The following is a 24,360-nucleotide window of genomic DNA, read 5'->3' on the forward strand; positions in this document are numbered from 1 at the left end:
TAAGGTAGCACAGAAAATTCACAGGTGTGAGCCAAGCCTGCCCCAGGACTGGTTAAAACCAACCAAAGGGAATGATGTGGCGGCTCCAAAAGTGAATCGCAGATTGTATAACATCAAAAGGTTGAAAACCCTAAAACCCAACAACATAAGGCAGAAAGGCTCCAATTCTCTACCTCCTATGCCTGATTAGAAAAAAACATGAATTGCATTTTGGCTTTATATGTGTAAGAGAAAAGAAAATCAGGATTTGAAATATGGATAAAAGAAAGTAGTGATACAATAAAACATTATAGGCAACAACAACAACAAAAGCATATTCAAAGTCCCAAATGCATGAAGGAACCCGGTATATACATTCATGGAGTTGCAAATCACTTGCATGGTGGGCTACAGGGTATATAAGAGGGAAGAAAGGAGGTTAAAATCAAGGACAGTGAACTAGATGCTAACACTTTCCTTAAGCATGACAGAAGTCCATAGAATCCCAGCCTACTCCATCTCCTCCATATACACACTAGAATCTAAGTTTCTTGAGTACAGAAAATACTTTTTCTCTTGTTTATGATGGACTCCAAACATCAAGAATAGTGCCTGGTACAAAGTAGGCACTTAATAACTATTTGTTGAATGAAAAAATGAATAGACAAACCATGAAGTCAGGGCTTTGGTGGATCAACTGAAGGATCAATAGAAGAAGTGATCAATAAGCAATGCATATTGTTATTATAATTGGTATTCATGTCAGGGGGTTAAATATGAATGCTGTGAAAACTGTTAGCTAATTGTGCTGGTTATCCCAATTTGAAGGATTTAAGATTTTGTTTTGTTTTGAGACAAAGTCTTGCTCTGTCACCTAGGGTGAAGTGCAGTGGTGCGATCTTAGCTTACTGCAACCTCCACCTCCCAGGTTCAAGTGATTCTCTTGCCTCAGCCTCCCGAGTAGCTGGGATTATAGGCACCATCACCATGCCTGGCTAATTTTTTGTATTTTAGTAGATACCTGGTTTCATCATGTTGCCCAGGTTGGTCTTGAACTCCTGAGCTCAGGCAATCTGACTGCCTTGGCTTCCCAAAACGCTAGGATTACAGGTGTGAGTCACCATACCCAGAACAGATTTAGTTTTTTTTTTTTTTTTTAATAAAGCACAATGACATACAACAAAATGAAAAGATCTTGTGTCATACTTTAACGCCTTTTGACAAATGTTCAAGATAGGAAATAACTGCCATCACTCCAGAAAATTCCCTGTGCCCTGTCCTGTCAACTGCACTCAACCACAGAAGCAACCACTATTCTGGTATCTAACCCTATAGGGAAGGTTTGCCTCTCCTTGAACTTTATGTAAATGGAACCACACAATATAATCTTTCATGTCTTTCTTTGGTTCCATATAATGTTTTTCTTTCATCCATGTTGTTGCACATATTACCAGGCCATTCTATTTTATTAATATACCATAATTTGTTCATCTATTTCCTTGTTGATGGACATTTGAATTATTTCTGATGTTTTGCTATAATGAATAAAGTTGCAATAAACATTCTTGTACAAGTATTACTTTTTGGATATATGTTTATCTTTCTTTGGGATAAATAAGTAGGAGTAAAATTGCTGGGTAAGATCTGTGTATGTCTAAATTTATTTTTAAAAAACACACAGTTTCTGGCCAGGAACGTGGCTCACACCTGTGATCTCAGCAGTTTGGGAGGCCAAGGCGGGTGGATCACTTGTCAAGAGTCTGAGACCCGCCTGGTCAACATGGTGAAACTCTATCTCTACCAAAAATATAAAAAATTAGCCGGTGTGGTGGCACACACCTGTAATCCCAGCTACTCGGGGGGCTGAGGTGGAGTCTCGTTCTATTGCCCAGGCTGGAGTGCAGTAGCTCAATCTTGGCTCACTGGAACCTCCATCTCCTGGATTCAAGTGATTCTTGTCCCTCAGCCTCCCAACTAGCTGGGACCACTGGTGCATACCACCATGCCCAGCTAATTTTTGTATTTTTAGTAGAGACAGGGTTTCACCATATTGGTCAGGCTGGTCTCAAACTCCTGACCTCAGGTGGTCCACCTGCCTTGGCCTCCCAAACTACTGGAATTACAAGCGTGAGCCACCATGCCCAGCTCTCTTTTTTATTTTCTAACAATGTCTTTAGATGAGCAAAAGTTTTTAATTTTGATGAAGTACAGTTTATCTACTACTGAATGGTTTTTCATATTTGGTTTAAGAAATCTGAGGCTCACAGATCACAAAAATATTCTCCTATATTTTCTTCTACAAAGTTTATAGTTTTATCTTTTACATTTAAGCCTGCAATCTACTTCAAGTAATTATTTGTGCTTAACGTGAGCAATGGGTCAAGGTTTTTTTTTTTTATTCCATGTAGATTGCCTGTTAATCCAATACCATTTATTAAAAAGACTTTCCTTTTCCCTGTTGTCATAATCATTCATCAAAAATCATTTGAATGTCCCTATGTGGATCTATTTTCATTATTTCATCATTAAATAAGATATAAGCTTATTTAATATATATATTTTATGCACAGTACCATAACTTAGAATAGAAAAACTTAAAAATTGTCAAATAATCTCATGATATGCATATGTGCATATAATACATATTATATGCATAATATATATAAATAGATATATATTATACATTATAGGTTTTTCATAGATACCCTTTATCAGATTGAGGAATTTACCATCTTTATCATAACTGGATATTGAATTTTGTCAAATGTTTTTTCTGCATCTATTGAAATGACCATATTTCCCCCTTTGCTCTTGTTAATATGGTAAATTAATTTAATTTTTAAATGTTAAACGAATCTTGCATTCCTAAGATAGCTCCCACTTATCCATGATGTATTATCCTTTTTAAAAAATATTATTAGATTATGATTAGTAACATATTGAAAAACTTTGTATAGAGTGCTGTTATTTCTTTTAAATGTTTGTTATAGTACAAAGCAAAGCCATCTGGGCCAGGAGTTTCTCTTTTGTCTTTTTAAAATAGGAAAGTTTTTAGGTATATTTTCAGTTTTTCAGCAAATAAGAGCTATTCAGATTGTCAATTCCTACATCTCAGTTGTAGAAAATTGTGTTTCTTCAGAATTTGCCCATTTTATCTATATTGAGCTACTTAGACTGTCAATTCCTTCATGTCAGTTGTAGAAAATTTTGTTTCTTCAGAATCTGCCCATTTTATCTATATTGTCAAATTTGTTGTCATAAATTTTTCATAATATTATTTTCATCTTTTTAATGCCTGTAGGATCTGTAGTGTGTGTAAGTGATAGTCCATCTTGCATTTTTAATATTGGCTTATTTGTGTTTTCTCTCTTTTGTGTGATCATTATTACTAGGGATTATGAATTTTATTAGTCATTTCAAAGAACTAGCTTTTGGCTTTGTTGATTTTTGTCTATGGCTTGTGTTCCACCTTGTTGATTTTTACTCCTGTATTTATTATTTTTTTCTCCTACTTCATTTGTTTACTTTGCTCTTTTCTAACTTCTAAATTTATAAGCTTAAATCACTGACACTGAATTCACACTTTCCTTTTATATTATAAGCAGTTAAAGCTATGAATTTCTTAGTATGCCTTCAATCTTATTCTTGAAATTTTGATATTTTGTGTTTTCATTATCATTCCGGACAAAGTATTTTCTAATGTCTTTCTGATTTCTTCTTTGACCTATAGGTGGTTTAGAAGTGTGTTGCCATTTCCAAACATTTGGGGATTTTCTAGATATATTTTTGTTGCTAGATTTTAATGCTGTTATGATCAAAGAATGCAGCCTCCATCATTTCAGTTCTTCTAAACACATTGAGACTTTTGCTTTATGCTCCAGAATGTAGTCTACTTTGGTGGATTTCCCATGTGCACTTGAAAGGCTGTGCATTTTACAGCTGTTGGGTGTAGCATGCAAAACTTTCCTAAGCTTCCTCCTCACTGTTCTTTTCTAGGAATCTGTCATTGTCTCCCCAAAGTCAATGCTTTTGTTTGCATAGTATTTCCCCCTGATTTCAGTCAATTACATTATGTCTCCCACAGCACATCCTATATCTTCCTTCCCTCTAGGGTCACTCAGGCCTCCATTTGATGTACTAAGTGACGATAAATTTCAAGATGCTAAAGTAGTTCAGAGGTCATGCAATGATTGTCAAAAACAAAAAAACAAAAAAATAAGATAACAACATAACAACATAGCTTTCTGATCTCTTTTATTCTAGTCTTTATATGGAATTGTAGCAACTAACTTAAGCATTTAATTATGGAGGAGGAGGGAGAGCAGCTGGACCAGATATTGTCATTGTATGTATGAGATCATCTGTAAATTTCCTGTGATGTCTCTCCTCTCTGGCCCAGGTCACGACGTGTATGGTACATAAGATGATGATGTTTTTCTTTGCACACTGATTTTTTTGTATTTTTCAAAAGCTAATACACATGTAGTTGAAAATATGCTTTATAAGAAAAATAACCTCCCTCTCTAACTCATGATTTACAGAAGTGATACATTTAAGTTTTTAAAATGAGTTTATTTAAAGCGAAAGACTAAGTACATGAAAAAACAGAGGGTTCATTCATATGGCAATGACTATGGTACACAATTAGGAAGTTTAGGCAAACTTGTGTGATCATTGCTACGTAGTCAACACTTACTAGTGTAATGCTGCAACCCAAACTTCACTGTCTTTAAATTATCCTAAGTTCAGATCTATCCTACTGGGATTTGAGAACAGACATAGAGAACATCACACAATTACCACAGTTCACCCAGGGAAAGCATTCCAATTGCACCTTAAACATTTAGTCGGCCTTGTTGCAAGAAAGACGTGCTCTCGGCTGTGAGATGGGATCTAGAGCAGCTCAACAGGAAATGCGTGGGAGAAAGAAGCACTCTGAGCCCCTTTATTGCCCATGCTTTCTTCCCTCCCCTGCATTCAGCACACAGAAGGATGCTCACCTTTTCCCATTCCCGGTCTTTGTTCAGCACAATCACCACCAGCCTGGGATGCACCTGGTAGCCTTCCTCAGTGAAGGATAAGTCTTTGCCATCCCATGTAACATTGACCATAAATCTAGAAAGGGGAAGACAGAAAGACAAAATTTTAGGAAATAATTAGAGCAATCAAACAATTAAGTAGATGCCACCATTAATGGAATACTGAAAAATTATAAACTTACAAAGCTATATTCATCACAAGAAGCCTCTCCGTAGAAGTATTAATACCCGTGCAACCATTGCTAGTTGACCATGCTTTAGTAATTGACTGTAATTAACACGTGGAATGTAAGTTTTTTGTGCTGCCAGATCCATACACCTATATTCAAATGATCTTCTTATATGAAGATCTGAAAGCACATTCTATTATACTCTAACAAGCTTCCCTGAAGGAAGCTGCTTGCTCATAAAACACATGGCATTCAGTGTTGAAAAAACGACATTCCATTATTCATTATTTATTCAACTAATATATATTAAGCATTTGCTACATGCCAGGACTCAGCTAGTTGATTCAGGGTAAACAAGAAGATGAACATGATTCCTACCCTCATGAAGTTTAGGGTCTAAGGGGGAGGATAGACATTAATTAATTAATCACAGATTTATGACAAATGCTACAAGGGAGAGGAGAGTATGCTATAAGAAAGTGAAATAGGGGTGAGGCAAGGCTGAGGAAGTGCAGCTTGATCTGAAGGATGAGTTGGCATTCATAGGCAAGAAAAGACACAAACTGGCAAAAGAGACAACACGTGCAAAGACTCCGTGGTGTGCATACAAGGAACTGAATGCAGACCAGTGAGGCTGAAGCAGAGAAAGACAAGAAAATGTGAGATCAGGCGAGGCTGAGAAGATGAATAGGAACAGAAAGTGCAGGATTTTAGAGACTATGTTAAATGTCTGTCTTAAAACCACGGAAAGGTGCAGGCACGGTGGTTCCCATCTGTAATCCCAGCACTTTGGGAGGTTGAGGTAGGGGAATCACCTGAGGTCGGGAGTTCAAGACCAGCCTGACTAACATGGAGAATTCCCATCTCTACTAAAAATACAAAACAATTAGCTGGGCATAGTGGTGTACACCTGTATTCCCAGTTGCTCAGGAGGCCGAGGCAGGAGAATTGCTTGAACCCGGGAAGCGGAGGTCGTGGTGAGCTGAGATCCTGCCATTGCACTCCAGCCTGGGCAACAAGTGCAAAACTCCGTTTCAGAAAAACAAACAAATAAACAAACAAAAACTATGGGAAGACATAGAAGCAAGGGTGACATCAAAGAGGTAACAGATCATGTTAGTTGAAGACTGTGTAGTGAACAGATTGGAGGGTAACCAGAGCAGGTAGAGGGGGACTACTTATGCTATTCTTATAATCCAGGTCAAAGATAATGGTGGCTTTGACTCTGGTTGTGGCCAAAGAAGAGAAGAAGGAAGAGAAAAAGCGACAGCAAACAAGACTGAGTGGAGAGATATTTAGGAGGCATTTAGTGAAAGATTAGATGAGGGGAGGGGAGAAAGAGGCATCAAGGATGACTCCTAGAATCTACCTTATGTAACATGTATAAACTTAACTTTTGGTCTAGGTGTTTTCATTGCAGGTAACGTCTGTCTGCCTTACAACATTTATACCCTCATCACTCCTCAAAGCCACCTTGGCCTATACTCAGGCTGAACTCAGGGAGCCAAGGCAGACTTCATCTCCCAGATTTCAGGTGAGAGGTTCCCCAAGGGTTCCACTCTCCTTGCAGTTTGAGAAAAAGGTGATGTCATTAAAGACATCTGAGACAACATGGTGGTGGCCACTTAGCAGACACAAGATAAATATAATATGGTGGATTGAAGCATTCAAAGACTTCCCCAGAAAGATACTGTGTCTCTCGCTTCATATTCCATTAACATCCAGAGACACTAAAAAGTTAAAAAAAAAAAAAAAAAAAAAGAAAAAAAGAAAAAAGAAGAAGAAGAAACAGGAAGGAGGAGGAAGGAGGAGGAAGCAGGAGAAGAAGAAAGAAGAAGGAAGAAGAAGAAGGAGAAGAAGGAGAAGGAGAAGGAGAAGAAGGAGAAGAAGGAGAAGAAGGAGAAGAAGAAGAAGAAAACTAGGCTACAAGAAATTTCAAAAAGAGACACTGGCCTATTGGGTCACACGTACATCCCCAGACCAGCATGGTGCAGAAGAGACTGACGGTGGTGTTGTATGGGGGAGAATTTGGTTTCCAAGGACACAGTGAAGAAATTGGGGAAAAGGAAAAGAGCAAATATTGTGTCTTTATTCAATAGACTATCTGGGTCATTGAAAATCATGTTTTTGAAGACAAATTGACGATACAGAGAAAACGCTTACTACTTAATGTTAAAGAAGCAGAAAAGAGGATAAAAACTGAGCTTGTTTATGTCTAAAAGGGTTACAGGTATTTTTCATTTTCTTTTGTGTATCTTTGTATTCTTCAAGTTCTCTGCAATCAAATAGTTTAACAAACAGAAAACTAAAACACTGCTATTCTAGAAGGAACAAAGGATAATCACTATTCTATTTGGTTTATTTGGGGTATCTCTTATCATTTCCTAGAAAGGTTTTTTGTTGTTGTTGTTGTCGTCTGTTTGTTTGTGTTTTGTTTTGTTTTGAGATGGAGTCTCACTCTGTAGTCCAGACTGTAGTACACTGGTACAATCTCTGCTCACTGCAACCTCCACCTCCCAGGTTCAAGTGATTCTCCTGCCTCTGCCTCCCGAGTAGCTGGGGTTACAGGTGCCCACCACCACACCCAGCTAATTTTTGTATTTTTAGTAGAGACAGGGTTTCACCATGTTGGCCAGGCTGGTTCTGAATTCCTGACCTCAGGTGATCTCCCTGCCTCTGGCCCCCAAAGTGCTGGGATTACAGGCATGAGCCACCACGCCTGCCCAAAAGGTATTTTCTTGATTTAACAACTATTTACTGTATGCCTGGTATATAGGTCAGGGCTTATAGTAAGTCTTCCAGATACAGAAATAAAAAACACAGTGTTTGTCTTCTCTCTTACCCACATTCTTATAATTCAATGGCATAGACACATAAACAATGACAGCACCTATAATGCCACTTATTCACTGATGGAGAGTAAATGTAAGAAGATGAAAGAACACAGACAAAAGGGTCCCTAACTCAACCTAGGGAATCTGGGGAGGACTTCCCAGGGAATCTTAATGGGTGAAGGGGTTGAGGCAGGAGAAAGCATTCTGGGCAGAGGGATCATCTTAAGTAAAGAGTCAGCAAAGGTAGTAACACAGGCTAGAGGAAGTAGGAAATGGCTTAGTAAAGCTGACGGTTATATTACGTGCAGTGGGATGAGTCTGCAGAGGATCCCTGAAGCCAGATCATAATGGACACACTGAAGGGTTTGGATTTGTTCAGAAGGTAACGGAGAGCCAGGAAAGATTTTAAGTAGAGGAGCGATACACTCAGATTTGCGGCCAACAGGGGCAGAAGTGAAAATGCTTCTCTGCACTTGAGGGGACTTGAACATTTTTGTTCACGGCTTAAAAACCATTCATTATCTAAACAACTGAAACTTTTTATTCTCTCTTCCTTCTTCCCTTTGATGTTTCCTGGCCCGAGTTTGATGAACTAAATGAACATGGTCCAGATACACACAACTAGGGGTGCTCCACCTCACACTCCTTATTGAGACTCTAAAGAAGACATTTGCATGGACTGAGTGTTTAGTGGAGAACTGGAGTCAAATTCCTCATTATCAGCAGGCTTTCAAAGTAACTAATTGAGCCTAAGTTAAGCTGTTTTTATTTTTTAAGCTGACATTTTGGTTCTGTTTCCCATGGTTATTTTTAGCTCTGTCACATTGTCTGGCATACTGTGGGGGCTCAGTTAATGTCTGACAACTGAGTATGTTGACAGATCATTACCAAAGGGATATCCACCCATCCATACATTCAACCATCTATATATCTATCCTTCCATCCATCTGTCAATGTAGTCATTCATCTATCCATCCATCCATCAATACATTTACCTGTCCATTCATCTATCCATCCATCTATCAATACATTCATCCATCCACTCATTAATCCATCCATTCATCCATCTATCCATCAATACATTCATTAATACATTCATCTATTCTTCCGTCCATTAGGCATGTTTGAGTACCTCCTATATATCATACCCTGTAGCAGAACTATGCTAGGAAAATAATACAAAAAAGACCAAAAATACTTAATTTTTCAAGGTTGGGGAGAGAGACACACAAAATAAATGTAACAAAGAATAGTAAGTGTAAAAATAGAGATTTCGACTAAGTTGTTGGAAAGCATAAGAGAAGGAGTGGCTAATTCTATGGTGATTCCATGACTGGAATAAGGAAACAAAGTGGAAGGGATTTGGGTTGTGCTGAGAAGGAAGAGGAAGGAAAAGTTGAGCAGCTCTTGCTCATGCACATGGAGAAAATGCAAAGTTCGAGGCAGAGAATCCTGAAACATCATGACGTGTTCAATGAGCTGCAGTCAGTTCAGAATGGCAGGGAAGTGGGGAGCAAGTGGGAAAGTAACTTAGGAGAGGAAGCTAGAGACAGACGCAGGAGTCAGGTAAGTAAGTACTATATAGACTGTACTATGGAGTTTAGACTTCATCCTAGACATATTTATTATTCATTATTTCCCTTTAGACTTTAATTGCAAGTTTGTAAGATGCAGATGGGCAAACAGATGAGGCTTTGTAGTAACCCAAGCAAGGAACAGAGACAACGGTCAAAGAAAGCAACAGTTGGAATGAAGAGATTGGACAGATAGGCAGGCAACTGCAATGGAATTTCAATACAAAAACAACTGACAAAGACCACCAGTGGCCTTGACCTCAGCTAGCAGAAGATAAGTTACCAGTCACTCTGTACCTGCTGCCCTAAGTTCATAATTAGGGTGACCAACTCACTGAGGTGTTTCTTATTCAGTACAATGAGATCTTAAGCCAGGTTTCAATTATCCAAAACTTTGGGGTGAATGTAGTTCAGGTTGAGTCTACCTAGTGTCGCAAATGTGGGAAAACTGAAAAATTTAGGAAATTATCAAGAAATTTGGAAATATCCAGTTTATTATCTGTTTGGAAATGCTGGATTAGGGAGCAAATGTTTTGATTTCGATATAGACACTTGGTCCTGGGGAGAGCCATTCACAAGGTTACATAACATGAACTGAATGTCACAGCAACTTTTTGGGGGTTTGTTTGTTTGTTTGTTTTTGCTTTTTGAAACGGGGTCTCACTCTGTCACCCAGGCTGGATGCAGCGGTGCAATCTCAGCTCACTGCAACCTCCGCCTCCCAGGTTCAAGCAATTCTTCTGCTTCAGCCTCCCAAGTAGCTGGGATTACAGGTACCTGCCACCACTCCCGGCTAATTCTTGTATTTTTAGTAGAGACAGGATTGCACCACGTTGGCCAGGGTGGTCTCGAACTCCCGACCTCAAATGATCCACCTGCCTCAGCCTCCCAAAGTGCTGCGATTACACGTGTGAGCCACCACGCCCAGCCAACACAGTGATTGTTTTAATCAAGAAGGTAGCAGACGCAGTTGAGCACCTTTCTTTAGATGTGCCAGTTGAATTTACTTAAAATCTCCTTCTTTAATTTCCCATCTCCATGTTCTCCACTTGTTCCCTTTTCTTCCATTTTGTAGTAAAATCAGATGGAATTAGCAGAGTGATTATTGAGACGCAAACACTCTTCTTCAGATTATATGAAAATAACTATGCAGAAATCCTCATGCTTCAGATTTTTCTGTATTCCTTTAAGATTCAATATTCTGGGCAAGTGACTCCATATACTTAATGTTAATATTGTCTTTCTTTTTCTATTAAAAGTCTTCAGTCCCTTGGGAGGGGGGGAAAAACAACCTCTAACAGAAATTTCTGCTGAACAGTAATTTCATTATGAAGTTGGCAGGGAGCAAATACCTATTACCTTCAATTACCCCATCCAATTTCTAGAAAGGACAATCCATATTTCCATGGGCTTTCTTCCCATTTAAACTTGCTCCAGAGCAGAGTTATTTACCTAGGGAAATACCATTTTACACCACATTGATCAGTGCCCATTAACACCTGCTGAGCACTTGTATTAAACAGTAAAATCTTATCATTGTTTTGCTTATCTCTACAAAATTGATCATAAAGCTTTAGTGGTCAGATAAAATGTCAGAAATTCTGACTGCTTCTAAGCCTCAAATTACAGCTTCAATATCTCCGTCAGGAGCAATAAGTACATAGAAGCATGCTGGCAAATAGAGAAGGGGAAGACTCTAGTGATTTGCCAAGACCACTTCTGTGTTGTCAGTCACTGGTGGTAAAGTGCTAAGTTGTTTTTTATTGTCGACGACACAACACTAAATATATATATATATATATATATATAAAATATATATGTTTACATATTACATATATAAAATACATAAAATATGTACATATATATACACATTTCCTCTGGTATTTACAGTGTTAAGTGTATGACGTTGAAGTCCAGGTGAAATAAACATTTCTCTTCCCCTTGTGTTTTGTGCTCTATGAATGGTGATGCATGGTGATCAGAGATAACACTGAAAAATAGGCAGGCAATATTTCGTATATCATGATTGAAAAGAAATGGGGCCAGAATGGTCCAATTCTCTCTAGGCCTACTATCACATTACATAGCCACCAACCACATGTAGCTATTGAGCATTTGAAATGTGGTTAGTCTGAACTGAAATGTGTCATCCATGTAAAACTACAAACAGAATTTTGAAGCCTGTATTTTTCAAGAGTAAAAGGTCTCATAAATAATTTTAGGTTGATTTCATGTTCATTTAGACATGTTGGGTTAAATAAAATATATTATTAAAATTAATTTTATCTGCTTCTCTTCACTTTTTTAATGGGCTACCAAAAAATTTAAGTTGCACGTGACTCGCATTTTATTCCTAATGGACAGCTGTTCTAGACTGTCTTTGTGCCTTTACTTTTGTTTTTAACTGGTAGACTGTAATCATGGAAGCAGGGACCTCATCTGCCTTGTTTAGTATTATATTTCTAGTGCCAAACAGGGTGTGTGGCACAAAGCTGGTGCTGAACATGTGCAGAATGAATAAAATAATAACTTGCTGCTTCTATGTTGTCAAGGTTTCGTGACATCAAGGAAGGAGAAGAGGCTTTACAGTGAGACAGTACCTGGCACCTTGGGCAGCATATTTAAAATCTACTGAGCCTCCATTTCCTTTTTTTGCAAAAATGGATTAAGTTAAACCATATAAAGTACCATGACAGTTTCATATGGTTTAACCTAACTTCATAGTTCACATAAAATGCCTAGCACAATGCCTGGCATACAGCTATTAATAAACAGTAGTTACATTGATGCAAAATTTCCATGTAGTTTTCACTCTTTTTCCACCCTGTCATATTTTCTAACACCCTACTACAAATGCAATGCTTTTTAAAACCATGCTTCCCCTTGCCATTTAGTATACTCATTTAAAGAGTCCCTCTGTCCTTGTGTGAACAGCCAACCATAATGGGCTGCATAAGTTTCTTTAACTATGACTTAAAATATCTCATTCCTCCAGATTTCTATTTTATCTCTTTCGCCTTATAGTCATAAGTCTCCTTTAACTTCCAAAATCGAATTATTTGAGATGTTCTCTAGATGTATTTATTATTCACTATTTTCCCTTAGACTTTAATTCTCTTACTGATTCACAAATGCCACCATAACCTATTTAGTGTTTCTCAATTTTTGGTTAATTTTCCATCTGCTTTGCCATTTCTGAAGTTCCCAGGGACATTTCCTGAATCACAGTGTCCCTTAAATGCCTCCTTGAACTGCTTGAGGTGTCACAGTTTCTTAGTCTGTCATTTAATTTACATGTTTTTGAAAACACAGTTGCCGTTTTCTTTAACCTCTTTTCAATTCTCAAGACACGTTCACTTTTAGAGGCTTTTTTTCTTTCTCTTACAAGCATTCTCCTGGTGTTTGCAAATCCCTTCAACTTTGATGTCTGTCTTAGTGCTTTCTCATCTTCCATTAACTACTCCCTCATGGGCACAAATGCATCCTCATCCCTCTTTAGTACAACTTCACTCTACTTTTGCCAGTTGTCAATTCCCAACTCATTCACCTCCTCGTTCTCTTCTTCCTCTGAACATCCTTGTGCTGTCTTTCGATGGCAGCACCTTTCTCTTTGCCCTGGTGCTCAATTTCATATACGGTACTCATTGGTGGTTTCCGGTTCCCCATGAACAATTAAAAAGGCTTGACAGCAGAGCCAAGACTTAAATGTCAAGGCAGAGAAGACCAGGTGCAGTGGCTCACTCCTATAATCCCAGCACTTTGGGAGGCCAAGGCAGGTGGATCACCTGAGGTCAGGAGTTTGAGACCAGCCTGGCCAACAGGGTGAAACTCCGTCTCTACTAAAAATACCAAAAATTAGCCGGGCATAGTGGTGGGCACCTATAATCCCCGCTACTCACGTAGCTGAGACAGGAAAATCGCTTGAACCCAGGAGGTGGAGGTTGTGGTGAGCAGAGATCATGCCATTGCACTCCAGCCTGGGCAACCAGAGCGAAACTCTGTCTCAAAAAAAAAAAAAAAAAAAAAGTCAAGGGAGAAAAATAATAACTCCAACACAGAGATACACTAAAACGGGCTCAGAAACCACAGCATAAAGAAACAGAAAAAAGAAAGGGATTTTTATAAGGAGAAAAGTATTGTTTACTCTTTAACACAAATTCTATTGTGGCCAATTAAAAAAATAATGTTAGTTGTCCTAGCTGAGCAATACTGAATTTTAATGATTTTAGGACAGAAAATAAAAATCTCGATAAGGGCAGGGGTCTTTGTTCTGATCACTACAACTCTAAAATACCTAGAAGAGGGTGTGTCCTGACTTTTAAGCCGCATCTTAAAACTACCTGTGAAATAAATGAACAAATGAACGAGCAGACATAGGTCTCTAGGATCCTGCACACTAAATATTCGATTCTGGTGCAACAACTGCCAAGAGGCAATATTGCAAGAATTGGATAGCCTGAGTTAGAATTCAGTTTTGTGGCTTTCAACCTCAGGCAAGTATCCTCAGTTCTGAGAGTCAGATTTGTTTCCTTTTCTGTAAAAGTGAGGTCATAACAGCCATGTCACTGGGTAATTATAGGGATCACATTAAATGATGTCTAATGAGATACAGAACATGATAACGGCCAGCAGAGTGCTTAGCACATTATGGGTGTCTGCTAAACGATGGTAGGGGTAGCAGTAGTTTTCATGGTTTCATATAATTGTCGTCTTCCTCCTAAAATTTTGGGTCAAAAGCTTTCTTTTAAATACTGGAGAATCATTTTGGCTGTTAATTCCAGCCCTGCAAGGGAGGCAATGAGAGCTCATCTAGGCCCTACCCCAAGGAGAGAGGAGGAGCTCATCTGATTGCTCAGAGTTCACAGCATCCCCTGGACTGGGCTTACTGGTGGGTGAAGCTTCTATGGTATGAAGGCTGTAATCCATGTGCCAGCCTGGGCTTCCAACTCTATTAAGGGAGCACACCTGAGTCAAGGGTGACTCGTTAAGTACAGGACCCTACATGCTGTCTTTCGTAATACAACCTCTATGTTTAAAACTTGAGGTAAGTTAGGACAAAGCTCTTTCCTGTAAATATGGCTCTCCTCCTCCCAACTCCAGACAGCATACCTGAACCTTTGACACAGCTGGCCAAAGATTTCAACTAGAAGCAGGGCGTATAGAGTAGGGTCTAAGATGCATGTCCTAATTCTACTTTATTGGGAGTTATTGGAACTCTGAATGACCATTAATAAAGTGGTTCTTCAAATCGCAGGCTGCTCTTTTTCCCTCTATTTGGAGTTTTCTCAGGAACCTGGGATGAGGAATCTGGAAATTCTGGGTAGTATTTATATTACCAGAACTGTTAAAATAGCACCAAAGATGTCACCATTAACCTCTTATGACTATGGCTCACCTAACCACTTTGAACTGGCTGGCACAAGAGCCAGTGGAACAAGCTCACATAATGAGCTTCTAATCCAAAACAGCAGAAAAAAATGTATGTAGCATGACCAGCATTTCCAAGCTCACTCAATCACCTGTGCCTATGCTGCCAAATTATTCAAGATCTCAAAGGGGCAGATGTGCATGTATGTTGCTCTTCCTACCAAAAACTATATAATGAGATGATATGGATCAATTGACATTCAATTCCAGGTGTGATTTTTATTCTAGAATTTCTGGATATTTGCATACTGGAATATAGAACTCATAAAAGCAGAGATTTTGCCTGGTTTTTCTTTCCCCTACTTTTTCTCCCTTGAAGAACCTAGAATAGTACCTGGTATAGAGTAGAGGCTCAATGCAAATTCGTGGAATGAACGAAAGTCTCAGTTCTCTTTTTGTTTTCTTTTGTTTTTGCTTTTGATGATGAGCCCTACTTTGTCTCTCTGTCCAGTGGGTGTCTACCTGTGCTCTGTGAATTACTACTAGACATCCAGTGAAGTAACTCAAAGGCAGAGAGGAAAGGTTGGGTGTGATATGCCAATGGGACTCTAACACTCCTAACTCCACTTACATCGTTAATATGTTGTTCTTTTTTATATGGTATTATTTGGCGAAAATATATCTTTTATTTATTTATTTACTTTTGAGACAGAGTCTTGTCTTCACCCCGGCTAGAGACCTCAGCGCACTGCAATCTCCGCATCCTGGGTTCAAGTGATTCTCATGCCTCAGCCTCCCGAGTAGCTGAGATTACAAGTGTGCACCACCACGCCTGGCTAATTTTTTGTATTTTTAGTACAGAAGGGGTTGGTCAGGCTGGTCTCAAACTCCAGACCTCAAATGCTCCATCTGCCTCAGCCTCCCAAAGTGCTGGGATTACAGGCATGAGCTACCACATCCCATGCCTGACCAGGGAAAATATCTTTATATTAATTAAACAAATAAACTAGAAAACAATTAAGATATTTGCTCATCCATGCTACTACAAAAGAAGAACTCTGGTTTTCAAATCAGGAGACCTAGAATCTTGTTCTTTCTCCCTGAATATGTGAGTAAGAGCGATCACTTAAGGATAAGGGACTAAAATGTATTTAGCCTCTAATATGTGTTGAATGGTGTGCCAGAGACTTCCCATATGTTACCTGAATTCTCACCCTAAGAACTAAGTGCAGATTTTCTCATTTTACAGAGAGAAAACAGAGGTGGGTTTTATAATGGTGTGAAAAGCTATATGGGGTGTCAAGAGACTTCTGGTTGTTCATCAATATCCTCTCTTTTCTTCTGCCTTAGTAACAGAAATTCTATTTTTAGAGGAGCACAGAACCTCCCATAATAAAGCTTACATTTCCAGCTTCCCTAGCAGCTAGGCATGACCCTATGACAATGTTCTGGACAATAGGAAGAGAGAAGATATGATATGTATAACTTATAAGAAGTACTGTAAAAGGAGGCGGTGAGTCCGTCTTTGCTCCTTCCTCCTTCCTTCTAGTTGCAATGCAGATATGATGGCTGGAGCAGTAGCAGCCATCTTGAATTATGATGTGGAAGCCACTGGCTGAGGGTGGCAGAGCCACAAGGTAGAAAGAGCCTGGGTCCCTGACACTGTGGAATACCACACCAGCGCTAGACAACCTTTGCACAAGAAAGAATTCAGTGCCTATCTTCTTTAAGCTACTTTTATGTTTTAGAATTTTTGTCATTAAAAAAATAATAATTTTAGTTGGTTTAAGCAGTCAACTGGTTATTTGAACCAAAATCTTTCAGATTTCGAAGCCTTTGAATTAAGGTGCACCAGCACTCATTTAACCTCCCTACACCTCGGTTGCCTTCTCTGATAAATGGGGCAGTGGTACCACACACTTCTTTATTTTTCCAACTCTACAGTATTAAATTTTATCTCCTTATCTTCCCCCACCCCTGTGAATACACAATGCATTTGGTCCTAACCCCATCTCTTAGTATATGCTGTTCCTCCCACCCAGAATGCCTTTCTGCCTCATCTTCTTCAGTCTAAACCCAGTATTTGTTTTTAACAAGGCTGATTTCAAGCTGTTTCTTCGTTGTGGGGTTTCTTAATAATCTTTCCTTCTCTTGGTTCTGTTTTGTTTTGTTTTGTTTTGTTTTTGCGGGGGTGGGGGCGGGGTGGGGGCAGGGTGGGAGCGGGGATGGGCGATGGAGTCTCACTCTGTTGCCCAGGCTGGAGTGCAGTGGTGCGATCTGAGCTCACTGCAACCTCTGCCTCCTGGATTCAAGCAATTCTCCTGCCTCAGCCTCCCCCAGTAGCTGGGACTACAGTCACGTGCCACCACGCCCAGCTGATTTTTTGTATTTTTAGGAGAGACCAGGCTTCACTGTGTTAGCCTGGATGGTCTCAATCTCCTGACCTCATGATCTGCCCACCTCGGCCTCCCAAAGTGCTGGATTACAGGCATGAGCCACCGTGCCCGGCCTCTCTCGGATTTTTTAATCCATTCCTCATGCAACAGCACTTAGCAACACATTGTCTCCTGCTAGTCTCTGAGGATTCCACATTCACACATTTGGTCCCACCAGGAGCAAAGGTCAGATCTTCCTTTCTGTTATTTATGTTTATCCAGCAGAACTGCCATTGAGCACAGCATGTTCACCATTTATTGACTTGATTCAAAAAGGGATACCTTAATCTCCACCTCGGGACCACCTTTTTCCCTACTTGACACCAAACACAAGGAAGGCTGAGGAAGGACAATAAGTCAGGCCACAAATCTTTGTCCATATTATTTTTCTGCAGCTATAATTCCTGTTCATTCCCTGCATTAGGCTTATTGGCCACCCCTCATGATCATCGCAAATAATACCTCCTCCACAAAGTATTACCTGACTCCTTCAAGTTAGATGCATCCTCTTCCACTCTCAACCCCTGTTCTTCATGTGACACACACCTCTTAGAGGGCACCTTCTTTATTTATGTTAGTCCCAACCACTCAGGACTAATTTTAAAAAGACACCTCTTTCTGAAGACCCTTTACTACCATTTGCCAGAACAACTGTCAAAATAAAACACAAATCTTTGATGAAGCTGGTATGAAGGCTGCCCCTGGACTTGTGTAATTCATAGCCTCAACAATGTTATCACCTCTTCCAGACTGTCAACTCCCTGAGGATAAGAATTCATAACCCAGTACCTTGAACTCTGGGAACACTGAATTGCAGAGAAGAGTGGATTTAGAGACAGGCAAACTGAAGTTGAGTTTTAAATCCACAATTGTTGGTGTTTATACCTAAGGAAATCAAGTTATTTGAGAGTCAGCTCACTTCTGTGTCAGTGGGGGTAAGGCCACTGTTTTCACCAGTTCAGGCTGCTATAACAAACTACCATAGTGTGGGTGGCTTAACTAACAAATATTTGCATCTCACAGTTCTGGAGGCTGGAAAGTTCAAGATCAAGGCACCAGCAGATTTGGTGAAAGCCCTCTTGCCTATTTATAGAAGACTGTCTTCCTAAAGTGTACTCACATGGTGGAGAGAGATCAATCTTGTGTCTCTTCCTCTTTTTCTTTTTTTTTCTTTTCTTTTTGAGACAGAGTCATGCTCTGTCACCCAGGCTGGAGTGCGGCAACGTGATCTTAGCTTACTGCAACCTCCACCTCCCGGGTTCAAGAGATTCTCATGTCTCAGCCTCCCCACTAGCTGGGATTACCAGTGTGCATCACCAAGCCCAGCTAATTTTTTGCATTATTAATGAAGACAGGGTTTTGCTATGTTGGCCAGGCTGTTCTCAGTCTCCTGGCCTCAAGTGATCTGTCCACCTCTGCCTCCCAAAGTGCTGGGATTACAGGGGTGAGCCACTGTACCTGGCTCTTCCTCTTTTTATAAGGGCACTATTTCCATTGCAAGGGACCCACCCTCATGACATCATCTAACCCTAATTACCTCCCCAAGGCCCCACCTCCAGATACTATCACATTGAGGATTAGTGTTTCAATATAAACTTTCAATCCATAACAACTACACAGCATTGTTGCGAAGTTTTATGGTGGCATCATGAGAGTTAGAAGGGGGCCTATGATAAGCACATTTTTTTGATTGACATGCAGTAGTACATTGTTTTTGATTGACATCCAGTAGTAGTGTGACCAACCATCCCAGTTGTCCCAGCACTGAGGTGTTTCCTGTGGCGTGAAAATTTCAGTGCTAAAACCAAAACCATAAATTATGGACCACAAATTAAGAGTCTGATCCACTAAGAAATATACCAAAAGGACATCTATAGAAAGGTTTCAAATCTTAATAAACACATCAATTCAATAAACATTAATTGAACATCTACTTTATGCTAGCAAAGTGTAGAAAATAAAGTGGTAAGTAAAAATTGTGTTGTCCTTTCTCTGCAATAATTTAGAGTTTAAGGGAAAGGCAGATCCTATGCAAATAATTACAATAAATTGCAATACATCTGCAGCTAACATTCCTGTTGCTGTAAGAACATTAGGAGGGGGATCTGGCCCATCAGTATACTGGTTAATCTTCCATTACTCCATTTCTATTTGCTTTTCTTCAGGGCAAACACCAAGTTGATTTATCAGAAAGAATACAAATCTCTCATGCTTTTCAGGACTGGGCAGATAACATCAATGAGTAAAATGAGCCAGGTGCAAGATGATAACAGTGGTGAAAATCTTAGCTAAAGGCATTCAAATTCATTTAAATGTAAATGAAATAAAACCGATCTACTGGCTGCTCATTTGGACTGTCTGTTCTAAATGAACTGAAAAATATTCATGTTCCTTCCTCTAGCAAAAACCTAGGCTTCCTTCTATACTAGTACAGTTCACAGGACTACATCCCTTCTGGGGTGGAAGGATGTGCCTATGGACATACAATAAGCCCCAATCTTTGAAAAAGTCCTCCCTTATGTGTACCTGAACACTTATTTGTTTCCCTGGTCATAAAAATATATACAAGGGGGAGAGGTGCACCTGTCCCATGGTGGATCAATTAGATTCTCTCTCCTAGGAATTTGAAACTTGATAAGACACAAAGACCACGAATTGTTGACTCAAAACCAATGTAATAGTGACTCTCCTTCATCAAGAATATTGCCTCATTATGACCTTTCCAAAGATTAGTTGCTCAACTTATACTTTGATTTTTAAACGGCCTAATAAAGCCCCAAGCAATATTTTCTATTGTTTCTCCTTCATTACCTCCTTTTAATTAAATTAAGCTAATCAGGGTTTATTTCTGTTGCTTGCTACCAAAATGTCTTTCACTTTGCTCCTACCTGGACTATAACATCTGTACTGCTATCCAGATTCCTACATTTCATCCTCCACACTCATATCAAGCCCACTTGCCAGATGAATGTTCCCACACCTCAGCTCTGATCATGTGCCACCCTTCTCAAAACCCTGAAATGGATCCCCATTGTCCAAAAATAAAATCCATGCTCCTCGGCCAACTTTAATGTTTCCAACCTTCCATCCTAAAACTGTTCTTAACAGTATCCTGCACTGGAGCAAACCCAAACCACTCATGGTATCCCAGTAAAGTCTTGTGATTTTCCACTTCTTAGGTTTGTTCCTACACCTTCCTCCACTGGAAATGCAGTCATAGCTGTTGTTTCTGGTTACTTTCATTTTCTGATAATAGATCTTCCTCCACGAAACCTGAAGGGCATCTCTGGCCACAGAGATTGGTTCAGGGATCAGCACATGACTCAATCTCATTCAATCACATTTCTTCTCTGGGAATTTTTTATTGCAACTAGAAGGGATCACTGTCTTTCTGGACTTAAAAAGATACAGTGCTAAAAGTATGTGAGTCAATACTTAGTTTACGTGAGTTCATTCCCTATCTTCCAGAGGCAAACAACACACCTTAACAGGGAGAAATATGGGAAGCAGAGGGAGACCTGAAGACACCATTCGAGCCCGGATCTAGACATGCAAGATAACAAGTCCATCCTTTCTAGATGAATGAACCAATAAATCATTTTGCACTTTTTTGTGTGCCTAAGTTAATAAGAATTTATTTTTTCTCAGTGAAAATCACAAAGTTTTATTTTTCTTTCTTTTTTTTTTTCAAGGTAGGGTCTTGCTGTGTTGCCTGGGCTGGAGTGCAGTGGCACAATCACAGCTCACTGTAGCTGCAACCTCCGGGGCTCAAGTGATCCTCCCACCTCAGCCTCCTTAGTAGCTGGGTAATTTCTGTATTTCTTGTTGAGAGGGTTTCACCAAATTGCTCAGGTTGGTCATGAACTCTTAGACTCAAGCAATCTGCCTACCTTGGCCTCCCAAAGTGCTGGGATTACAGGCATGACTCACCACGCCCGACCACAATAGTCTTGTTTTTCTATTCAGCCATTGAAGGACATTTAGGTGTTTTACAGTTTGGGCAATTATGAAAAGAGGTTATAAACATTTGTGCACAGTTTTTTGTGTGACTATAGGTTAAATACCTAAGAGTGAGATCATTGTATGGATATACAATGAAATACAATATGGGAATACAAACAATGAATTATAGAAACACAGAACAGCTTGAATGAATTGCAGAGGCATTCTACTGATTGACAGAAGTGATCCTCAGAAAGTTACGCACTGTGTGATTCTCTTATATGACATTCTCAGAAAGCCAAAACTACAGACACAGACAGTGATTGTGTGGCTAGAGCAGAAAGTGTGGCTGTAAGTACATACGTAAAGGATTTTGGGGGGTGGGGTGATGGAACGGCTCTGAATCCTGATTGTGGTCATGATTTATATGAATCTATCTGTGTGCTAAGAATCATACAGTCACTCCTCCAACAGCCAATTTTACTAGATATTATTTTTTTAAATAAAATTTTAAATTTTCATTAAAAAATTAAAAAGCAAAATCACAAGTCTCAATTAAATACAAAGATCTGTCTCGCTTAAATATTCACATGTTCAAATCCTCCAAAACTGAGCAGAGAGTCCACCTTTTCCCAAAAGGCTCATTGAACTTCCAGCCTCCACTCCCTCCTCAAAACTCCCATCACTTCCTCTGCATCTCCATTTCCACCTTAGAATTTTTCAAACACATACATTGTCTTCTTTGCTGGAGGGGAAGCTCCCGGGGAACAGGGATCGTGTCTGAGCCCTCGCTGCATGCCCTCACCCCTGCACAGTGTCTGGCATATGGTAGGTGGTCAGTGACCATTTGCGGAACAAACAGGAGCAGATTTTCATCTGGCCGGAGCTGGAGTCCTGGGCAGCGTGGAGAATGTCCTGGTGTGCTGGATGACACATGAGAACCATCAGGATAGAGCTAACTGTATTCTGGCCTAAATAGAGGTCTGAATGCAGCCGGGTCTCATAATGAAACTTGACAGCACTGTGTACATTAGCAGTAACAACGTTTCACACTCCGACGTGGATTTCTGGTGTGGAAATGTGTCCCCTAAAAGACTAAGCTCTGCAAGCCCCAATCGCTGCCCTAATATTCATATCTTCATCCATAATTGCAAGGTCACCTTCTTGGCGGGAGAAGAGAATGATGTGTTTACCATCTAAAGAGCAAAAGAAGAACTGCTAGGTGGAGGAGGAGTTTGTTTTTCTTTTGTTTTGTTTTGTTTTGACTATAGTCCTTCTTCCAGTTTGTTTTTCAAGTAGCTATAAAGGGTTAATTTTACAATTACAGAGCAATAATTGTGGGGAGAGAAGGAGGAAGAGAAAGAGGGAACAAAGGAAGGGAAAGAGGAAAAGAAGTTAAAGAGAAGAAAACCCCAGGGGAAGAAGAAGAAGAAAGACCAACAGGGGAGTAAAGGAGAAGCGTGGGAAAAGGAAAAGGGCTGTTTTCTTACACTTGATAATGAAACAAAATGGAGCTTGAAGCCCAGCAGAGCCCTTCAGGAAAGCTGGCCAGGGCTGTGTGGGAGGAGATCCTCACGTCAGTACGATCAGAGCAAGAGAGAGTGGCAAGATGGATTGCGTCCAGAGCTGGGCAAGCAGCAAACAGGAAGGGAGCAGTGAGGGGAGGCACCACACAGTGGCCTGGCACCAGGCCCTCCCTGGTGACATTGGGAAAGTAGGTCAGTTTCAGAGCTGGCTGGGGGATGAATGGTCAGCCAGCAGCAAGCGGTGGGAATTAAGGATGCTGAGTGAGAGGTTGACTTGAGCATGGGATCTGGGAGATGGGGAGTGTTCTTAGTCTGTTTTTCACACTGCTGATAAAGACATACCCGAAACTGGGAAGAAAAAGAGGTTTAATGGACTTACACTTCCATGTGGCTGGGGAGGCCTCACAATCATGGCGGAAGGCAAGGAGGACCAAGTCACGTCTTACATGGAAGGCAGCAGGCAAAAAGAGAGTTTGTGCAGGAAAACACCCCCTTTTTAAAACCATCAGCTCTCAGGAGACTTATTCACTATCACAAGAAAAGCATGGGAAAGACCCGCCCCCATGATTCAATTACCTCTCATCGGGTCCTTCCTACAACACGTGGGAATTCAAGATGAGATATGGGTGGGGACAATGCCAAACCATATCAGGGAGCTTCCCTAGCACAATAGAAAGAATGAAAGCCAACCCTAGGTCATACTGTCCAGTAGATCTTTCTAGCACAATGGCAATATGTCTGTCACATCCAGTATGACAGCCACTAGTTACCTGTTACCACTGAGCGACTGAAATGTGGATAGTGTGACTGAGGATATGAATTTTCCGTTTTATTTAATTTTACTTAATTTCCATTTAAATAGCCACATATGGCTAGTGGCTGGGTGTCATATCAGATAGCTTAAGTACAGAGAAAAGAGCTGTGTGGATCACATTCAAGGAAAAATTGATTGTCAAGAAGAACCCAAAAGGCTGTTTTCTGAAATGTCTTAAGTGTATTTGAGCTGGTACACAAATGCATTTAGATGGCACATGGGCGAACTTTATTCTTAGAATGAGATTTTATTATTTTCATGTATATTGGAAAAATGGAACTACCATCTCAAATTCACTGTTTCATATATGTCATTGCTTAAGAAGAGGCTATGGGCTGAGGCGGGAGAATGGCGTGAACCCGGGAGGCGGAGCTTGCAGTGAGCCGAGATCAGGCCACTGCACTCCAGCCTGGGAGCACAGCAAGACTCCGTCTCAAAAAAAAAAAAAAAAAAAAAGAAGAGGCTATGGTGGAATTTTATGTCTCTAAAAGATTAGGTCAATGTAGGTAAAAAGTACTATGTTAACAATATCACAGAGGGTTTACAGATACAACAAAAAGTAATAAAAATATTTCATGTAAATGGAATCATACACTATGTGGCCTTCTGTGCCTGGCCTCTTTCACGTAGCCTAATGTTTTTAAGATTCATCAATGTTGGAAAATGTATTTCATTCCTAT

General features: G+C 39.9%; 1 protein-coding gene across 2 annotated transcripts in view; it reads right to left on the reverse strand.

The window, feature by feature from the left end:
• GRIN2A (glutamate ionotropic receptor NMDA type subunit 2A) overlaps nucleotides 1-24,360 on the reverse strand; it is a 428,650-nt gene that overhangs the window by 133,452 nt on the left and 270,838 nt on the right. For both annotated transcript variants that reach the window (XM_031658495.1, XM_031658494.1), the window contains exon 5: nucleotides 4,980-5,094. In XM_031658495.1, coding sequence (XP_031514355.1) covers nucleotides 4,980-5,094 — 115 coding nt within the window. The remainder of the gene's footprint in view (nucleotides 1-4,979; nucleotides 5,095-24,360) is intronic.

Source organism: Papio anubis, chromosome 18 (assembly GCF_008728515.1).
Source record: "Papio anubis isolate 15944 chromosome 18, Panubis1.0, whole genome shotgun sequence".
Taxonomy (NCBI): Eukaryota; Metazoa; Chordata; class Mammalia; order Primates; family Cercopithecidae; genus Papio; species Papio anubis.